The following is a 21575-nucleotide window of genomic DNA, read 5'->3' as shown; positions in this document are numbered from 1 at the left end:
GAAAGACTGCATTAATTTTCATTGAACATGGAGAATTCATTGTCACTGGTGTCACTGCAACAAAACCTTAATGGAATTTTTTAAAGGATTTGACAGTCCAATAATGAGAAAATCCACAAGCCTACTGATAGACATAATGACAATTTCCAGTAAGTCTGTATAAACTGTTGTGCATAAACTACCCACCATCTGGTTGAAGTAAAAAAAAAAATCACTTGTAATGCATTTCTTTTTCCTTAGTGTATTTTTTTTTATTTGGACTTCATTTGCACCTGCTATTACCAACCTGCTGATAAACAAACTGCCATTTTTTGAAAAATCTAATTTTAGAATAAAAATACCATTCATACTCACTGCTTAGAAGCTATCACATCTAACTTAATATTTCTTTTATTTGGAGGAGTACTACATTGCTAACTTGAAAAACTTTGTTATGTGCCTAATCTAGGCTGAAAAAACTTAAATAAATATGTAAAAGTTTGAAGAATTATATGCTATATTTTCATTTAATAAGTTAAACCAAAAGGCTATGACAAAATTCTAGATGCTGACTTTACCTGCATTTTAATATAGCAATGTGAAATGTATTAAAACCATTGCATTTTATTTGAAATGCTAGCATTATGGTTTTTTATTCAGAAGTGTTGTAGCACTTTTTAATTCACAGTTAATTTTTTGTGTATTTGTGATGCCTTTTAGTGTTTAGAGTTCTTTTCCATTAATTGTATTAGCGTTTTTTTGGGGGTTTTTTTTTGTGGTTGTTGTTTGGTTTTGTGGAGCTGTTTTTAGTTCAAGACCTTTTTTTGTTTGTTTTTGTTTTGTTTGGGTTTGGTTTTTTTTAGTTGTTCTTTCTCCCCATACCTTCACTTGAGAAGCAGGAAATTTTGCGTAAAAATACAAAGCCAGTTTTGCTTCCTTCAATGTATTGGAACCAGTATTGACAAGATGGAAATGTATCTGTCTGGTTCTGGTTTATGTTAACTTAGTTTGAAAGTAGATGAGACATGGGATTTGACTGTAAAAATAGGGCACTGCTGACCATACATAATGATATTCGTGTTCTTCAGCCTTATAAATATCAAAGAAGGTTGATGTGTGTGTATCTCTGTGAAGTAGTTGCTTGGCACATTTCCTCCTGTCCAGCCTTGATTTCTGAGGCGTGCTAAGGAAGTCACTGTATTTTTATTTCAAATTCTAAGCTGTGTTGAAATGAGGGAAGGCACAACTTCCAGGTACTGCCTTGTTTTCTTACCCCACAGGGCTGGTTTCAGTCTTCTGCTTTTTAAATGTTGTGGAGGCCTTGGAGATAGTGTGACAAAGACAGGAGCTGGCTGGCTAACTCAGCCCATGGCTTAGGGGGAGATGAAAGCATCAGATGGGTGGAGAGCATGTTGTGTGCACAGATCCTGGATTCCAGGGTACCATGAATGGATCAACACCAATCTATGAGCTATTGCAATGTAACCATGGAGTTTCCAGATAGCCAGGAAATCACTGTGTTAGCTGAGATAAACAGTCCCTTTTTTTTTTTTTTTTCACAATGCAGATGACAAACATTTTAGAATAAGCAAAATTTTTTTTTAGACATGCCTATTTTCTTTGTCAGCTTTTGTTCAGAGGGTTTTAATATTTTTTAAATGCCATTGATGGTTTCTCATAATGTAACTATTAAAAAGAAAAAAGAGAGAGCTTAGGGAGGAGTTTTATCACGTTTGGGTAGAAGTTGGGAGAGGAGCCTTATTTTCCCCAGCACATAACTGTAAAAGAGCCCCAGTGCTGTCGAGTACAAACACAGTTAACCTCACACATGTAGATAAAGTGATTTTTGCCATAAAAAGTATACTTCCCTACATGGGTTTTTTGAGTCATATCTTAGAATATTTGTCATCTAGCTTTATTTAACATGATTTCTGAAGTTTTACCTCTAATTGCAAAAGCTAGTCCCTGTGCAAGTATGCTGAAATGCTGCATGTATCATCCAAGTGCACCAACATCAGGGATTTGGTTTTTAATAAACCACTTGTTGGAGGTGCAATTGTTTTACCAACTGCAAATTAAACTGATTAAATTGGTGTTAAAACTTCTGGCTAGGGGTTTGATTCTTAAGCAAGGTCACCATTCATTGCTTCAGAGTATAAAGACCTGTGTGAGAAAAATCTATCTGACAATTTGTTAAATAAGAAAAACTGAAAAGGGAAAGTCAGTATCAATTGTAAAATACCAGTTTCAAGATGCTATGCTCATAGATGTCTTGTAATTGCAAGGAAAGGTTTGTATCACCTTGTCACTTTGCACATAATGCAAATAATAGGACTTCTCCTTTTTTGATTTTTTTTGATTTTTTTCAATGGGTAAGTATGCACAGAACCACATAATCATACCAGAAAATATCAGTAGCAATTGGTAAGGTAGATTTTAACAGGGAGCATTTATGATCATCACAATTAAAATCTAAAATATGCTCCACATAATTACATTACAATTTCAGTGAAAATGTAGTAAATAAGCCAGAAGGTGGAATAATTTCAGTAAAAAAAAGAAATTACTGCTGCAGACTTTCTTTTATATTCAAAATGAAGAGCAAGGGAAGAGAGATTTGAGCTGCAAAATACAAGTAGGACATTTTTCTAAATAAATAAAATCACTTTATTGCCCTAGTTACCATGATTACAATAGAAAATAAAAAATATTGCAACATTTAATTTTTCCTTTGTCTCAGTTACACACTGGTATATTCTCACAGATCAGAGCTGCTGTTAGATGTTTACTTATATGCATTTTTAACCTATTAAGTACCTTTTTTAATTTTATGAAAAGCATTCTGTCTGGTTTGAATCACTACACAGAAATTGTAGAAGTTGAATTAAGTAAAAATTTGGTATTTGTGCTCTGAAAAAGAATTCTATGGCTTGATAAGAGCCTGGTCTAAAAGTAAGTGAAGGAGAGAGAACTAGCTTGGCATAATATTTTCAGTGTGAATTCTTAATAGTTATTTTAACCCCTTAGTTATAGCCAACGAGGGGGTTAATACTGATTTTTCAAGGCTCTAAATTGCTAATTCAAGTTAAGTATTACAAAATATTCAGACATGCTAGGTCAAGAGAGTCAGACATTTACGTAGCCAGGAGCAAAACAAGCAAGCAATAATAGTGCTCTCTGAAAGCCTATTTGAAAGTCAGAGCTGTACGCTTTTTCCTGGAAATGCAAATTCATTACACCTGATGTTTTCTTGGCAGGTCATATGCTGCATCATGTGAAAATTGGGTTGAAGGTAAAACAGTGTGTCCACCAAATCCCCTCCATCATCATGGAAGCAACGATCCAGCCAATCACCCGCACGGTGCTCCGCGTGCGGCTCAGCATCGCGCCCGACTTCACCTGGAATGACCAGGTACAGACTGGGGGAGCAGGAGGCAGGAAGAGAGGTTTAGTTTAGTTCCAGTAAAGGAGATGATCACTGCTTGTCCATAGCTTTTGGGATTTTTTAAAAAGCATTTATTTTAGCTAAAAAACCAAATTTGATAATAGGAATGGGATGATTTTTGTGACTTTTGTTGAAGAAAGCAGGCAAGGATCATCTTTTCATTTCTGTTAAGCCGTGTAAGATTGGGCTGTGTATATAACACATTGTGGCAAATGCTTAACACTGAATTTTTACAGTAGTCACACACAGATTAGAGTTATGTGCCCAGAAAGGAGAAGCAAGAGAAAGGGAGACATGAATGACTCTCTGAACTATGAACAAGCATCAAACACAGAAAAGCTTTAAAATACAGTTCATGTATGCCAGGTTCTCCTGTTGCTCCTGCCTTCACAAATATACATTCGCAATACCAGTGCCTTTTTCTGCTGGGACTTGTCTGAACCAAAAAAACCCTGAGATATGTTTGGAATTATGTTCATCTGTATTTTATAGTGCAGATTTATGTGAAAGGAGTTGTACCAGTTTCACATTTAGCTATACACACATCCTTTGATTCAGAATCTGTTCATTAGATATACATTTAAGATAAATCTAAATGAAACATAAATGTCCACATGGGGGCATTGTATTGTTGCTGTTACTTCTGAAACTTTCTACAGGAAAAAAGATACCTCCATAGGCAAACATAATTTTCTTCTTTTAGACTTATGAAATTTATGCTTAAGATAAATTATTTTGAAATGTGGATATTAAGTATCTGTTCTTTTATTAAAAATTAATTTTAAAATCCCTTAAATTACAATTTTTACCTTAATCATAATTAAATGAGAGGTTTATTCCACAAATATTTAAATTACTTTAGAATTTATTTTCCTTGATGAAAGGTTTTTTAATTTCTTGTAGAAGTTTCATCGAGTTACCTTATAAATGGGATATTAGCAATCAAAATACAGAGTTTGTGCAATCAAAATATAGAAAGTTTGATTTTGCAGCCACCTAGATTTATTGAATAATTGTTTGAATGGATTCCTAACATGAATTATATCATGATTATTTTTTGTTACCTTATTTATGGGCAGTACTTCAGAAGGAAAAGAAAGCATTACTTTTTAGGATTGAAACAAGTTTTTATTGTTCAGTTTATCCACTTTACCTATAGTCTGCTAAGGACAAAAAAATTAGTGTTGTTCATATTAAACTTTATCTTAATACAAAGTAATTTCTCAATCCCTTGTTAGGTTTTTCTAGAAAACCTAGGTTCTGTATCTTTACAGGTTAGGGATCCACACAAAATTATACTGTTGCTTTGATTCTGAACTTCTAAATTTAGAGCAAAAGTTTGTCACAAGTCTATTTTCTGCCATGACCCCTTTACACAGTTTTTCTGAGGATTGCTTTAGATATATTATGATTGTTGTATCAATTAAGCATATGGAGATGTTTTTATGTGAATTTGTTTATGGGCGATCATAAAAACTTGGAAAAGTGTTTTTGTTTTTTTTTTATTTCTGTAATGTGCTGTTGATTTTCGTGTTTCTTCAGTAAATGAAGCTTTTATCACCATAAATAACTAAAACTGTTAAATTTTAATAGTTTCTGAAAATGAATAGCTTTCTCAAATTCAAGCATAGACACTCTGAAACTGCTTCTCTATCATCACATTATTTTAACAAGCCTCTCAGAAGATGGCTATAGAAACTTACCGGTATACCTGTACTTGGGAGCTCCCCAGTCCTTGAGAATCATTACTGGAGAAGATGTTGTTTCCTGTTCCCAGATTGTCCTGCTTACCCCATGCAGTTTTTTCATGGGACTTTCCAAAATTAGGTTGCTATTACAGTTAATAATAAAATTTCTGAGCTTTGGACTTAATTGCCTTCCTTAGTTCTTCTTATCTCTCTTAAATGCTCCTAAACCCAGATGAAATAATAGTCTCACTGTCACTTTTCAAGATGTCACCTGTGTGTCATTTCAGTTTCACTGCTTCAGTTCCTAATGAAGCTGCAAGTGAAATTCAAATGTAATAAAAATAAATTACAGTCCATCTATTTGTCTATTGTGCAACTGTGGTAAAAAAGAAAGAAAAGCACCTTAATTTTATTCTTTGTGCATAGTTTTGTCTTCACAAACTAGTACAGATTGTTTTCTGACACAGACACAGTAATGAATTATGCTGAAAATAATGTGTACTGTGTGAATCAATACCAGATTCCTGGAGCATTAAAATTGCCATTAGAAGCAACTATGCACTTTGACTTTTTTTCTATTAAGTTTAGGAAAAATTCCAACTTTTTTTTCATCTCCTGGTTTTGCAGCTTATCACAGACCTCATCAGAAACATCAGAAATCTGCATTCATTTAGTACTGTGTCTTCCGTACTCCTTTACCATGCATTTTTCTTATTTTCCGAAATATTTATGTAAAATACCTGTACTTTGGCAAATGTTATTTATTCTGACCAAAAAAAACCCAAAAAAGTCTTAATTTAGCATCATAACTAGCTATGATTTCTGCCATTGCAAAGTAAGGTACACAACAAAGCAAACCAAAGTCTAGGTTTAAAAAGACGTTGCCAGGTGTCAGGGAAATCATCAAGTGATGGCTCTATTTGTGTTCTTCTCACTTCACCTGTAACAATGGCTACATCTACAGCCTTCTGAATGCACTTGCTGTATCTCTTTAGAGGAGAGGGATGAGAGAGAGGAGAGCAATATCACAATTCCTTGTCCAGTTTTTTCCTGAGAGAATGTTTGTGACTGAAAAATGAGCAGACAGCTGCAAACAACAATCTTCTATACAGAACCTAAAGGCAAAAGTACAGGGAGGAATAAAGAGAACATGTTCTTTCCTAGGATCCTAGAAGGAACCCTTGGGATTAAGTGAATTTATAAACAGCTGAGGCACTACCTTCAGTTGCATTTGTATCATGTCCATTTTTATTGTATGTACCTTAAGCAAACTCTAATTGAAGCATAATCTTTAGGCAGACTCATCTGATTAAAAATGTTATTTTTCTGTTACCTCTGATTTCTGTACTTCTGTATTCCTTTATGAGCCTGTGTCATTTAGAAATACATCCACTATTTGTAACAAATCCAGACAATCTAAACCCAGAGAACTAAAAGAAAACTATCTTTTCTGCTCATAAAGGTACATGGCAGTGTTGGAGAGCCCTGGTGGATTTGGGTAGAAGACCCTACTAATGATCACATTTATCATTCAGAGTACTTCATCATTCAAAAGAAACAGGTAATGGACTTCATCCAGAATCTCACAGCAAAACAAAAACAAAGTTAGTGAGATGTGGATTTGTCAGGTCAAACAGTATTTTGGCCTAAGCAGATTTTCAAATCAGCAGTACAGATTTCAAATTCAGATGCACCTGATCAGCTTAGACTTCCACAAAAATGTTTTCTAAGCTCAAATGTCCCTTTTTCTCTTCCTCCTTTGCTGGGACAGTTATTTTCAGGTGATGTAGAAAGATTATAATGGTTTTGTCTGTTAAAGAACAAGATGAAAAGCCAGCGTTATTTTTCATCTTTGGAAGACTATGGAAAAAAAAATCATTCCAGACAGTAAAATATTTTATAAAGATGTAAATATTTGCACACATACTCTATTGTTTTGTGTCAGCAATGCTTATGGAAGTGAGGCAAACTGTGATTTTTCAAGTTACTGATTTTTCTGTGCAGTAATTATTCTCTACATGTTTGCACTAGGTCATTACTAAAGAGCCTCAGCTGCTGGTGTTCACAATCCCAATTTTTGAACCTCTTCCTTCTCAATATTACATTCGAGCTGTGTCTGATAGATGGTTAGGAGCAGAGGCTGTATGTATCATAAATTTTCAACATTTGATTCTTCCAGAGAGACATCCACCCCACACAGGTAACTTCAAATTTGATAATTTTGCTTTAATTAATATTGCTCATATTGGGTTTTTTTATGGTAGTGCAATAAGACTTACTTCTGCTTCATTGCAGAATAATGTCTGGAATTTCACTTTGTGATATTTCTTCTCCAGCTTTCTAAGCTTTTCAATTCCTGAACAAAATGAAAGAATTTTGGTTTCATCTTAGTTATTCCAGATTCTCTATAAACCATAAGAAAACTGAACCTGTTATATGAAACTAAGCAAATCTCTGTGTTGATATGTCTTAGCTTAGTCCTTGCAAGCAATACCTTTCTTCTGGACTGGCTAAAAATAATCTTAGACTGTCTAATAAATGGTGTTCAGCAAAGAAAAAACAAAGAAAATTTTGCAAATATGAAACATTTTTCTACTTTTGCTAAGAAATGTTTATCATAGCAAGAACTGTTGCAGCACTGAACATGCATTTCATCTCATCAAGTGGTGTCCCTCCCCTCCCCCTCCTTTTTTAACACTTGGCACAGAAGCATATGTTTGTGTTTTGCTTCTTTTTTTCTGGATACATAAATTGCTTTTTACATTCATTGGGGCTGATGTCATTGTAAAACCTTTCCTCTGTAATTACACTTGGCTCATCTAGCAGTCTGCTGAGTGCCTTCAGAAATGCACAGTTCTCATACAGTGTTGTCCTTTGGCGTGCATAAATTCACATGTGTTTGTGAAGTGTTTAGCTATTGTTGTACTGTACCTACACTGTCTGGAAAAGCATGTGTAACCTTTTTATCTAATTGACTGATCACTGACTACTATTCAGAAGAAACAGAAAGATATTTACACATCACCAGTTATGGAGACTCCAGGATTTATGGTAATTGATTTCAATTCCCATCTGGTTCCCACTCAACAATGAAGTACGTAGAGGCTCTGCTAGGCAAAAAAACCCTTCTTTCTCCTCAACAGAGCCCAAGAAATCACTGTTTCTGTGGGAATGATAAAACAGCCATAAGGTATCAGTGAAAAGCATGTGAAGAATATTAGGCATCATTGCCTCAGTAGGTTTTATGACTCCCATATCATACCTTAATGTGAAGCACCCTGAAAAGACAAGGAGACCTCCAGCCACAAAAAAAAAAACCAAACCCAAACTTCAAAGCAAGCATCTGCATAGCAGAATCACTGCAGTCTCCTTAATTTGGTAGGATTCCAAATTCAATCTGGTTATATATATCATCTTGCAAATTCCACAATCTCTAATTCTTTGGATAGCAGATGCCCTCAAGATATATTGAGAATCATATATTGAAAAGATGTTTGTTTATTTATTAAGATTATGTCTTTAATTATATATTTAAAGGATAAGATGCAAAATTTAGCTGTACTCATCTGATTTGTATTTCTCCATCAACTTGGAAACTCCAAAGAATCCTTCCTTCTTAAAAAGATTTTTTCCCTTGAACTTGAAATACTCCACATTCTGTTATGATAAGAAGCTGGACATACATATAGTCTAACACAATGAGTTTAGAACTTACTACAAGTGGAAAAAAAGAAAACGGGTATAAGAAAAAGATGAATATGCTAATAGCTGGTACACAGCTATCAGATTTTCAAATCAGATTTTCAAAATTACTTGCAGAATTATTGCAGAGCTATAAAACAACTTTTCATTTTTCTTCATCAAAGTAAGCAATTACCCAAATGTGTACTCTCTGTCATATGAGATACTAAGTAAAACATTTTTCAATGTAAACTGTTTTTCACTAAATTACTGTTTAATATATTTATCTTCATAACAAGCTATGTCATGGCATGGCATCTCTTGTCATCCACTTACTATTATTTTGTGGTTTTAGAGCTTCTGGATCTTCAGCCTCTGCCTATCACAGCCTTGGGACATCCTGAATATGAAGTCCTGTACAAATTCACACACTTCAACCCTATTCAGACACAGATATTCCATACCCTCTATCACACAGACTGCAATGTTCTTCTTGGAGCTCCTACAGGTTCTGGAAAAACGGTTGCAGCTGAATTAGCCATCTTTAGAGTTTTTAACAAGTATCCCACATCAAAGGTTTGTAAAACAGGTTTACTGGAATCATTTTGTTATGAGCATCTCAGTAATAAACGAGTCTAGAAGGACTGTGGGGAACTGAATTTTACTTTCTCCAATTTATATATGTGTGCATACAAAATGGTAGTGCATTGTGTGCATTATGCTTTTATTTTAACTATTTATTTTAATCAGTTGACAGCCAGAGTTAAATCTACAAAAATGACATGCAGGCATGCTGGATTTCCTTTTCTTCCTTACTTAACAGCATTTCCTGCTTTAATCTCCTTATACTAGCAGTGGTATTGTTTTATAGGTATTAGTTCCCTTCCATGGGACTGCAGCTCGCCCAGTCTCTCTGTTATTTAAACAAATAAGTTGCAATTAATTACTACAAGCCAATCTTCTGTTCCAGCTCCCCCCTGTGTTTTAAATTGCCTAAAAGCTGAACAACTCAGCCTTTGGAGCTTTCTTTTCAAAGTGAATATATATCTGCTTCTCAACTTAGCCATATTGTCTTAGTTAACCACATTTTAGATTTAAAGTCTTTAAAAAATCTTTGTATCTGGCTGGGAGATTTTTTTAAAAAGTATAACCTTTCCATTAACAGAAATTCTGTGCATAAATTCCTTAATCATCTTTGAATTTAAATATCTTCATGTAATTTCTTAGTGCAATTGAGGTAAACAAGTCACTCATACACTTTCAACTTATCTGTGAGACATAAAAAATAGACAGTTCTTTAAGGAATGCATCTTTTAGGTTTTAATAAAGCTTGAAGCCTGGCTATATATTTCAAAGAATGTATGTGAACTCTTCATGTAGCAGTTTATTCATTGTTCAAGAGCTTTAGAATTTTTAACCATAAATCTATAAGTAAATATGTTTTGTACATGTAAGCATATTCCCCTCTGCACTGCAGGCTTCTTTGAGAAAAATATTGTGACATTTTGCTTAAGATAATCAGCTTTTTTACTTAATTGGTATTTTTTATTAATTTAATGACATAACTAGAAATCAGGTAGGATATTGCTTGCCAGAAATTCAGATTATTTCTGTTCCAGAATTTTAACGTGCAGATTTTATAGTTATAGCAACAAAAGCCATTATTTACCTAAGTGGGTTTTGGATTTTAAAAGGTGTGATAAATACTTCAATTTCAAGAAATTATTCCTTATCTAAATATTCTTAATTGCTCAGGAAAGAAACCATTATTTTCAGGCGTTGTGTCTGTTTTAAATATAATCCTGATGTAGGTCATTTCAGGAACTCAGACCTTATTTATTTTATGGATTATAAGTATGTTCAAATCTCACAAATATCGTGTGTTTTAGGTACACTTTAATAAAGGTATCTTGTTTTACTTCTAGTTCTGTGCCTTTTCTTTTGCAGGCAGTGTACATTGCACCCTTGAAAGCGCTTGTCCGTGAGAGGATTGAGGACTGGAAAGTCAGGATTGAAGAAAAGCTTGGTAAAAAGTATGTTTCTCCTTACCTAATCAGAGAAATGAGAAACAAAAGAGCAGCTCATCTCGTATGAGTAAAATCTCAAAATACTTATGAGTATTTAAAAAAGGGTTTTGGTTTTATACTGTCGTTCAAATTTCTAGTACTTGAAAAGCTCTATCAATGGTCACTGATAGATCAAAACTGAGATCAAAAATGATAGATCAAAATCAGAGCTAAGAAAGGGATGCACTTTGATACCCAGCTATTTTCGTTCTCCTTCCTTGTCAGTATAAAAAATACAAAGCTCAGATTTCACTCCACAATATCCTTGGAGATTGAAAATGTAAGTCAAACTAAGCTCTCCTTAGAAACCTCAGCTGCAAGGAACATACAGGACTTGCATGAACTGTATAATAGTAGTCACACTATGTCCTTCATATATAAATTAATATAATTTTATTCCTTGGTAACATTAATTTCTTGCTGATCTTCCCAGGTGTTGAAGTTCAGCCATTACTTTATGATCTATAAGGTATATCAGTCATGTTGATGCTTTCCAAAATTATAGTGTCCTGAATTAAAAATTTTATGCATAGAATGCATTATTTAGGGCCTTCAACTTCTCCAAATATAGACTTTTTCCTAAGTTAAGCTCAAAGCACACCACAAGAGAAAGAGATGCTCCTCTGTGTCCATGAAATTATCAGTAATATTCCTGTTGTTATCACAGAAATGAGATAAAATATTTTATGACACTATTTCTTTTTTTGAAATTTACAGTTACTTGTGACTATAATCTTTAACAGAATATACACATTACTTTTAGGAATTTTTGTTTGATGTTCAGCTGGGTTTGGAATGTGTCATTGAAATGTCTAAAACCCATTATAATGGATCCATCTAAAATGATGGGTCATCACAAATGCTGCAAACAATTGGAAAAAATCTGCTCATTTTCTTCACAAAGTAATCTGAGGCTAATCTCTGCACCAGTCTTAATGGACCTTCACCAACAAATGCAATCCACACTGCAGTTTATCCTTATTATTCAAACCAGAGATCTATGCAGAGCAGCAGGCAGCAACTTGGTAGCCTCCATGAAAGCTTTCATCCTGTCTGTGACAGGATGTTATGGTTCACATTACATCATACCAGTATTATGTTATCTTCATTTTGAAGAACTAACTGTTGGTTGGGACTCATATTCTTCCTCTTCTTTCTATATGGTTTTGCTAAGGAATGATATTTGCTATTTATACAGTATTTACTAGGAAAACAAAGAGGCAGGTTTATTTACTTAAAATAATTTTGAAAATCCTATTAAATGTATTTGACAAAAAGGAAAATTACTTTGCTTAATTTTGTTTCTCCCCTCTTTTAAGAATTTAAGTTAAAATGTAAATATTTTAACATTAAGATGTTGTAAAGCTTTGTGAAGCCAAGACACTGTCCTCCTTAATTACAGGGTTGTAGAATTGACAGGAGATGTGACTCCTGATATGAGAGCTATTGCCCAAGCTGACCTGATTGTTACTACCCCAGAGAAGTGGGATGGTGTCAGCAGAAGCTGGCAGAACAGAAGCTATGTTCAAAAAGTTGCCATTCTCATCATAGATGAGATCCATCTTCTAGGTGAGCATGTTTCACTGCTTTTGATCACAATCCCTGCTAAATTTGAAGGTACTTATGATGTGAATATACTTCTTGACATCTGAACCTTTCCTTTGTCTCTGTTTTTCCATTTACTTTTCATTTCCTAGGGGATGAGAGAGGCCCAGTGTTGGAAGTCATTGTGTCTCGAACAAACTTTATCTCATCTCACACTGAGAAGCCAGTGAGAGTGGTTGGTTTGTCCACTGCTTTAGCAAATGCCAGAGACCTTGCTGACTGGCTAAACATTAATCAGGTATGAAAAATGTTTTCGTGCAGGAAAACAAAATAGCAATTGGTGAGAGAATTCAAGGTTAAACTTGAACAAAATCTTCTCTTGTAGATGGGTCTGTTCAACTTCCGACCATCGGTGCGCCCAGTTCCTCTGGAGGTGCACATCCAGGGCTTCCCTGGCCAGCATTACTGTCCTCGCATGGCCAGCATGAACAAACCTGCTTTTCAGGGTAAGCAGCCAGCTCCTAGACCTTTTCTTCCTTTCTCTAAAAGAAAAAGGGACTTTGCACAGTTCATTTGCAGCACATTTGCAACATGTGTTAGTGTATGTACTCTTGGCGTGTATTGGGAGAATCTGCTCTGCTAATGGCCCAAAGATATTTGTCTGAAACATAAAGTGTGCTGCAAATGCAACATGTGAAAGAGGAATGTCATGTATTTAGAACAGAAGAATAAAATTAGTGTTAGGGAAGGGGAAATAAATTGTGTTTTCTCTTAGTGTTTGACACCAGAAAGAAATATTTGTGTAAAAATATTGGAAATTTAGAAAGCAATAAAATCATTCATATTATTAATCTGCTGAGGTATTTGCATATGGACCACTGCATGTTAGCATTAAAAAAATTGTGAACAGAAGTTGCAAGTCAGGCTAACCTCCTATAATTCTAGTTTCAAAGCAATAACCATAAAATTCAAAATTTGTAGTGCATCCAGATATGCTTCTGTTTCCAATTTTTTATTCTTAACCAAGCTGGCAAGCAGTATAGATTTAAGAAAAGCTCTCTTGTATTTTATTTGAACATGTTTTGTTTTGGTTACATAAGGAATATTTATTATATCAATTAAAAATAACCTCCAAAATAAATTTTGTGGTGTGAACTGCTGTTGATTGTGAGGTGACATTTGTGAGGGGACTTTTTAGCTGCTTTAATTAGCCTTATGACAGAAGCAAAGTATTGATTGTGGACTAGAGACCAATCTTGACAGCTCGGATTATTTACACCTCCACAAGAGCGTTGTACAAAAACACTAATGAACAATAAATCTGTCTTTGGCTGTTCTGCTACACCTGTTCCTGGAGCAACAAAAATCCATTAGATGTTGGTCTTTTAAAATATTTAGATATATTGGCATATATAGTTGTAAGATATAAATACACATGAATTTTCCCATTTCAATAATTTCTCAACTGCACTGTGTGTGTGTATGCAGGAGCACATGCTGGGTAGTGTTCATGAACTGAGTAATAATATGTGCTGGTGGGCAGTATGAAATAGTGTTCAGAAATTAACAATACATAAATTAATTTGCTTGAATGAGAATTACATGAGAAAACACACAAATGGATTTATAAGTGGTTTAGAGGGAGTATTTGAAATTCTAGGTACACCTGTTTATACTTCTAGTGCTTGTTGATGTTAGAAAATCTGTATAAATATGATTTATTGCACGCTCTGTTCCCAACTTGTTTGACATGATACAGTCAAGGTTATTGTAGCATTTTCATGGCAATACTTATTCCTGAGACCATAAAAATTTCCCTGCAACCTGAAACTTTTCAAAAATGGGCTGAGCAAGAAAATGCTATTAAAAAAAATCCTAAAACCTAATTGGTTTCAATATATCATAACAGGTTTAAATATATTGGACTAGTTAGTTGGCACAGAAACCAAGTTCTCTTGTACTGTAATGCCCACTTTCACAGCAGCTATTGAAAAGTCATTTTCTGCTTTTTTTACTTTTTCTGATATTGGTAGATTGAAGTGATCCTCTGTAGGCTGGCATGAGTTTATGCAGCTCGAGCTCTGGGTCAGGCAGAAAGCAAATTTTAGACCTTCATGGCACTGAGTCTGAGACAACATCCCCCAGCAGTACAGAAAAAACATTAACATACTTTTTAGGCTGAGATAGAAAAATTCACGAGCTTGAAGTCTCGACAGCTTGTCTAGATTTTGTGGTGCTTTGTTGGGTTTTTTTTTATAGCTGCTTCTCTTAACTAGCTTAGAGTGTTCACTGAAGTAGCTGAAGACTCAGCTACATGTAGTTTTATGGCCTTTGGTTCAGAGGTGGTATATTCTCACCCCAGCTGAATCCATCCAGCAGAATAAAGGCTCAGTAGACATACCTCAGTGTCATCTGCAGGGAGGTCTATCAGTTGCCATGGGATTGCAAAGGGAAACTATCATTTTTGTCATTAAGGGGTCTAATTCTCAAATTCTGTTTTGCTCAACAGCAATTCGGAGTCATTCTCCAGCCAAGCCTGTTCTAATTTTTGTGTCATCCAGACGTCAGACAAGGCTTACTGCCTTAGATCTCATAGCTTTCCTGGCCACAGAGGATGATCCCAAACAATGGCTGAAGATGGATGAAAGAGAGGTAGAATCATTTTACCTTCCTCATTTGTGCTTTGCTTCCATCTTACTGATGTTTGTTTGAAAAAAAAAAATTCATCTGAAACAAAAGAGTCGTTTGAGGGTAGATCTTGAAAGAGTTGTGCATATGCTAAATTTCCCTATGTATTAAAAGTAGTGACAGCATTAAGGCTATAGAAGCGTCTGTGCAAGAGCTGAACTTCAGAACACAAACTCTTTTATCTTTGTTTTTTCCTGCATATCTTATTAATGCTAGTTCCATGGTCCCAGACAACATATATCACATGGTGCAAGTCTTTGATACCAAGATAAGACAAAGACTAAAAGAGAGGGCTAGTGCTCTCTAAAGTTTACAGCTGGACATCTGTGACTTATAGATGTTAAGCTGAAATCTAAACCAAATCTCTTTCGGTGTTTTAAGAGAAAAATCATCCTTCCCATCAGATGCATTAAGTATATGTATTTGCATATATATCTGTGTGAATATATGTACCTATGTACATACATGCATCCATCTATATTCCTAGATAGATAAATATACTGCAGAACCAATCATTTAGCAATGCTTCAGTCTTGCATATCAATGAAATAAATCAATAATATAAAAAAGTAAAGAAACCTTCTGCCAAGATTTTTTTACATATAAAGACTGCAAAGTCAAACACTTAGATGTTAAACAATGCTAGCAGAAAGCATTGTTTACTCTTTTTCAAGAAATATAGTCTTTAATTACATTTTCTTCTTTTTTTAAATCTTCTTTTGTTTACTGCAAAATGTGAATGATGGCTATATAATAAACAACCTTTCAATATTCTCTTTTATCTGTATTCTTCAAACTGTATACCAGATTATATTTAATTCACTCAGTTCAGCACCTGCTCTGAATGCAGTATTATTTATTTTACTCTGCAATAACGGTCCTGATTATAGTATATCATTGCTGCAAAGCAGGTTTTTCTGATCAATACTCAGGTTTACTAGATTTTGGATTTATTGCAAATCTTCTACTAGGAATTTCTGTGATAATTTAGGATCAAAACACAGCAAAATGCAGGAATCATAAATATAAAATCCAACTTGAATACTGTATGGATATTTTATGTCATATAAATATGAATATAAATATATCATATAAATAGATCATTTATATATAATATTATACAATTATAAATATTATATATCCAAAAGCATAAGTTTCTAGATTGTATTATTTGTGTTTGTTTGCTCTTTGCCAAAAAATGAAATGGGATTTCCCAGAGATAAAGCATAACATCTTCATCCTTTCTGTTTTGGATGGATTTTAAAATAGAAAATGGCCATCTTGGCTGATAAACCACTCTTACTAAAGCATATCTCAACTTGATGGTGCTTTTCTAGCTGTATAGCCTCTACTTAATGTTTTCTTGAACCTAATAGAAACATTTCATACCCAAGTTGTTATTATTACTTAGTGGAGTACTCTAGTACCTTGTGCTGGTTTACTGCAGTAATCTCACCCAGAATTAGAATATGCACTGTGCAGCTTGCCCTAAATGACTTGCATTATTATGAACAGTTTCCCCATGTCCTGGGAGCTACTGCTATTCTGAAAAGAACTGTAACTGAAGCTTCTTCACTTGCTGGAAAAGGGTTTTCTATTAGGAGTCTTTGAATTTCATGTTTCAGAATAAGCCTCTGAAGGTTTTGAAATAGGAGCCAACAAGGACAAGCAGACTTTGCATTTATTAGTTTAATAACATTTGCATATGATTTGTATTTGAATTAATAAGCTGAATGTTTGGAGCATGAGATACCTACCAAGTTACTCAGTTCTGATTACGTAAATGTAAAAGACTGAGGATTAAGTTCTAAGTTGTTATATCTTATCACTATTATGCAGAACACAATTCTGTTTGAAGTACCCAATTTCAAGTGGACATTTCTTTGGGCAATTATGGGACTAGTTTGTAGTTTTGTGTTTTAAATGAGCATGATTAGCCTGAGTTTCATTTGACATTGAAGCAAAGGACAAAGCTCTAGTAGTGCTACATACATAGTATATATCCTACCCAATTTTTTATAATAATCTAATAATAATAAAAACTGATCATAATTTAGGGAGTTTAAATTTTAAAATTTAATCTCAAGTAATATTAAAGTCAGAATTAGACAGGAAATAGACAAAATTCTCTCCAGACTACTATAAAATTTTTAAGTTTGAAAAGTAGAACTAGCAAATACTTCATAGCAGGCATTCCATGTCTTAAGCACTTTTCCAAAATTTAAAATTTGGAAATTTTCTCAATTTTGGAAAGTTTCTCAATTCCATATGGGACTAAAATGGACCAGTCAGAAGAATTAAATTTTATTGCCTTTTAAACAACATTTTTTTTCCTGTCAGTTTTTCAGGTTTTTGTTTTTTTTTTTTTTTTTTTTTGCCAACCACCACTATTCCTGTAGGGAGACTTACTTTTTCTTCAGTCAGCCTTATTATACATAATGCATATTATACATAATGTTAATTTTGGCTGGCATAAGATTCCTTTGAGAACTTGTTAGTAAGTTTTGTTTAATGGTGTAATTGGGTTTGCTCCATGATGGCTAAAAGTTCATCTGTTTATGTGACCTTCCCAGTAGATTTCTTGAGGCTTCTTGAAATGTTCTCTAACAATGCCATCCATAATAACTTCTAAAGGACTGATGTTGAGGTAGAGACAGATTCTTACAGCCATTAAATACATTTTTTCTTTGTTCTTCTTTGTGATGGTATCAGAGAGATTCAGGCCTTGTGGGGAAGAGACTGGAATGCAGCAGAGACCAGTACTGACTCTTTGTTAATGTGTTGTTAGCAATACTAGATCTCTGTTTATCAGCCATCACGTTAGCTTCACTCATCTTCTCTGTAGAGATTCTCTCTGCGGTGGTAAACCAGGCTCTTGTTTGAAGCTTGTGATGAATGATTCTGTTCACAAACGTCCAGGCTGCTTTTCACAGTTCTCTCAGATAGCAGGCAAATCCACTTCCAGCTCAAAATATCAAATTCAGGCAGCATATCAATTAGTTATATTTCAAATGACATGAACTTGCATGAACCTTCTGGAAAACATATTTTTGTGTATAAGTGACATACAGAAACAACCCTTCAACTGTTGCCACCAAAGTAGATAACAGCTTGGCAGGATCATGGAGGAATCATGCAAGAATCATGCAAGATGTTCTTTCCCTCAAAGGAGTCATTATCTAGCAGGTGCAACTGAATTATTGTCAAGAAGGAATTTTGTTATACAGGCATCTACTGAAAAATAGATGTCTTATAGGCAGCTTCATTAGGTTTTGGGAATGGTTCTTCCTGGACATTTTCCTTGAATTTCATGTCTGATATGCAGGTTTTGGCTCATACCCATTACAATATTCAGAAAGTTGAAAGGCATTCAGAAAGTTGAGACATCAGTCAATCTTCATAAAACTGGCCAGTACTTAATGAAAATTGTTGTTTCCAGTATTGCTCAGTTTTGCAGTTCTGCTGGGCCTGTTGCTGGATTAAAATAGTTAAATTTGTTGCATAGATTCTATGCAACTAGGCTTCAGGCTCTATGTGTGCTTTTTTGTGAAGAAATGGCCACTCAGAGACCTGATGCATTACATATACTTTAGTCTTGCCAGGGAAGTCTCCAATGATGCTTGAAATACCATACTAACCAGGATTTGTAGCTGATGTTTTAACGCTTACCCCTACATTTTCCAACTGCACATGCAGACATTCTTCAGGATTTAAGCAACAGTGCCACAGTTCATCCAGAGTATGAGTGGGCAGTCTCTATGATAAAAAGAATAGTTCCCTTTAGAGCCTTCATGATGTTTTTTAATTCTTCTGTAAGTTGCATTGTCCGCATGGATTCCAAAATTTCTCTCTCTTACAATGTACCCCAAATCTGAGTTTATTTTTCAGCAAAGACTGAAGAAGCAGCAGCAGAAGCTGTTTTCCTTGCCATCTGCAATAAGAGCAAGGACTCTTCATTAGACATCAATCTGTAAAGTTTGTCCTGGTCATGCTTTGAGGCACAGGTGCGTCATGACAAGAAATGTGAATGGGCAGTGCATCTCAAAGAGGAGACTGCATCTGTAAATAGAGTGGTTCTTCATTTCTTTCTCTTGTTCTTTGATGCCAACATGCCCGTGGAAAAAGAAAATATTTTGCTTGCCCTTTTTTTGTATAATCATTAGAGGATTTTTAATTATACACTTACAAGCTAAAATTCTAATTTGGACTTGTCAGCCAGGACTGTCATGTTCAAGCTTGTGAGCCATTACTTATCTTGTTAAAAGGGACAATAGCTCAGATTAAGGTTTTGGAGACAGACAGTGCCACCAGTTCCTGATGGTCAGCTTGGGTAACATCAGTTACGCTGTTCTGCATTAGGAGCTGACTAAAGAGGAACAAGTCCTTCTCTGTCACAAATTGCATCTACATCTGTGGTGGCAGAAAATGTTGCAATCTTTTTACAACATAATTTATTAGAATCAAGTTTTCAGTTTATTTATTTTTCTCTAATGTTTTTACAGCCTTTTGTTTTTAACCTAAAACAAAAGTACAAAAGTAGTATTTATGGTTTATTGTTTGAAGTTAGAATGCAGTTCTCACCAGCAGACAAGCAGGGTGTTTTCTTATTTGTTTGGTGGAGTTTCTTTAAAAATTTATTCCCTGTCCAGATACTTGGATTTATTTTTCTTTAATATCTACAGTGCAAGGAGGGAGAAGAAATGTACCAGTGTACATTTTAACTTTAACCACAATGGTTTTTGCATTCTGCTTTGTGCATCTTTTGGCCATCTGCTTCTTGTTAAGACTGTTCTTTATGAAACCTCTAGAAATAGCTAATATCTTTTAGACAAAGATACCTACAGTAATATTCAATAGCATCCATATCAGGCAATAGTTTGCTTCCACAGAATTCAAGGGCCCTCGAATGAAGGACATTCATTGACTACAGAAGAATGAATCAGACCAATCCTGATTTTGCTGTTTTAGACATGTGAGTGTATAAACATATGTGCAATAATTATGGATTAGTATGTGTGTATTTGTGCACTGTGTGGAAATACACATAGCTGTGTGTGTGAAAGGGAATTAAATTTTACCAATAGTCAGTTTGCATTGTTAATAAAAACAAACAAAGAAAAAACTAACAAAAAACCAACAAAACCAACAAAAAAATCCTAAAAATTCTTGGAAAGACAAAATATGGCTTTTCCTTCTCTAACCTTTAAATCAAACAACCTATTATCTCCATGTTAATGTTTTGAGGTAATGTTGTGCTATAAAACAGGAATAGAAGAATCTGGTCTGTGTCATGAATAGGTATATTGCTGTCATTTAACTGTGTCTTTTAGTGTTAAATGTTTTATTATATTATTATTCTTTAATGTATTATTATATATTATTAAATATTATTTAATGATATATCTCAGCTGCTTAAAACATTTTAAAATGTTCCTTGAATATTATTTGAGGGGTTTTAGGCAGCTTGTTCTGTGTGGGATAGCTCTGTAGTATAAGCCAATTCTTCATCAAAAATAATTTTGTGAGATTTTTTTTCCTGCCTTTAAAGATCAGGAGGGCACCCAAGAATGATTTCTAAGTGTTTCAGTCATTCAAGAAGTTCAAACTTCCTTCTACAAGATGTTGGTTTTATGACACAAAAGTGTGTCATAAAAATTAACATTTAGTTATAACAAGGAGATGTTTTATTTCACTTAACATCTGTAGCAGATGTGAAATATGTAATTATTTTTGTAAAAGACTTCATAACTTTCACGATTCTTTTGTTTGGCAGATCTTTCTTCTATTGGGCATTTCAGACAATTGATAAGCATTATTCAGTGGCATATGGTCTGAGTCTGACGTGCTTTGAAAAGAGTAGAGAGTACTAATAATGAGGATTCTGTGAAAATGGGAAAACCAGCACAACAGATATGCTTTGAGAAAGTATGGGGTTTTAGCATCTTGAAACAATATATCACACTCAAAGGGACAGAATTGGGCTGCACAATCTGTTAGCTCATTCTTGTCCAATCTGGTCTCCTCCTTTCTTTTGGAGCCAGCATTGTCATCAACTTGCTGAATTATACTCTGACTGGAATGTATTTCAGGCACAGGGTAATGTATCTGCTTAAATGGAATCCTATCTTTCTACAAAAGCTTTTTAAGTATAATAAATTTAAAATATTTTAAAAAAAAGTTCTATTAGCTTAAAGTAAATGGTTCAACAGTTTACATATGTGCAGGAACAAAGAAAATGACTACTTAGTAGTTTTACAAAAATCTGGTTTGTTTAGAAATTAGAATAGAAAATGTAGAAATAAAGTTTATTTGAAAATATTGTGCAGTGCTACCAGGTTCCTAAATTGGTTTTCAGGAGATATTTTAATTTGTTCATCAAGAAAAAAAAAAAAAAAGCTATGAAAGATAACCAAACCTTTCAGCCTGTGCCTGATCCTGGTTGTGTATGAGTCCAGGGAAAAATCACTTCCTGGCATTAGGTTC

At 34.3% G+C, this 21575-nt stretch overlaps 1 protein-coding gene across 3 annotated transcripts in view; it reads left to right on the top strand.

Annotated features, from left to right (window-relative positions):
- Positions 1 to 21575, top strand: part of ASCC3 (activating signal cointegrator 1 complex subunit 3) — a 253580-nt gene that overhangs the window by 170768 nt on the left and 61237 nt on the right. For all 3 annotated transcript variants that reach the window (XM_063153070.1, XM_063153072.1, XM_063153073.1), the window contains 9 exons: positions 3237 to 3391; positions 6575 to 6673; positions 7144 to 7312; positions 9149 to 9369; positions 10741 to 10826; positions 12262 to 12428; positions 12557 to 12702; positions 12790 to 12910; positions 14914 to 15056. In XM_063153070.1, coding sequence (XP_063009140.1) covers positions 3237 to 3391; positions 6575 to 6673; positions 7144 to 7312; positions 9149 to 9369; positions 10741 to 10826; positions 12262 to 12428; positions 12557 to 12702; positions 12790 to 12910; positions 14914 to 15056 — 1307 coding nt within the window. The remainder of the gene's footprint in view (positions 1 to 3236; positions 3392 to 6574; positions 6674 to 7143; positions 7313 to 9148; positions 9370 to 10740; positions 10827 to 12261; positions 12429 to 12556; positions 12703 to 12789; positions 12911 to 14913; positions 15057 to 21575) is intronic.

This window comes from Melospiza melodia, chromosome 3 (assembly GCF_035770615.1).
Source record: "Melospiza melodia melodia isolate bMelMel2 chromosome 3, bMelMel2.pri, whole genome shotgun sequence".
Lineage (NCBI taxonomy): Eukaryota > Metazoa > Chordata > Aves > Passeriformes > Passerellidae > Melospiza > Melospiza melodia.
Note: the sequence above shows the minus strand (reverse complement) of the source record. Positions and strands in the feature narration are given on the sequence as shown.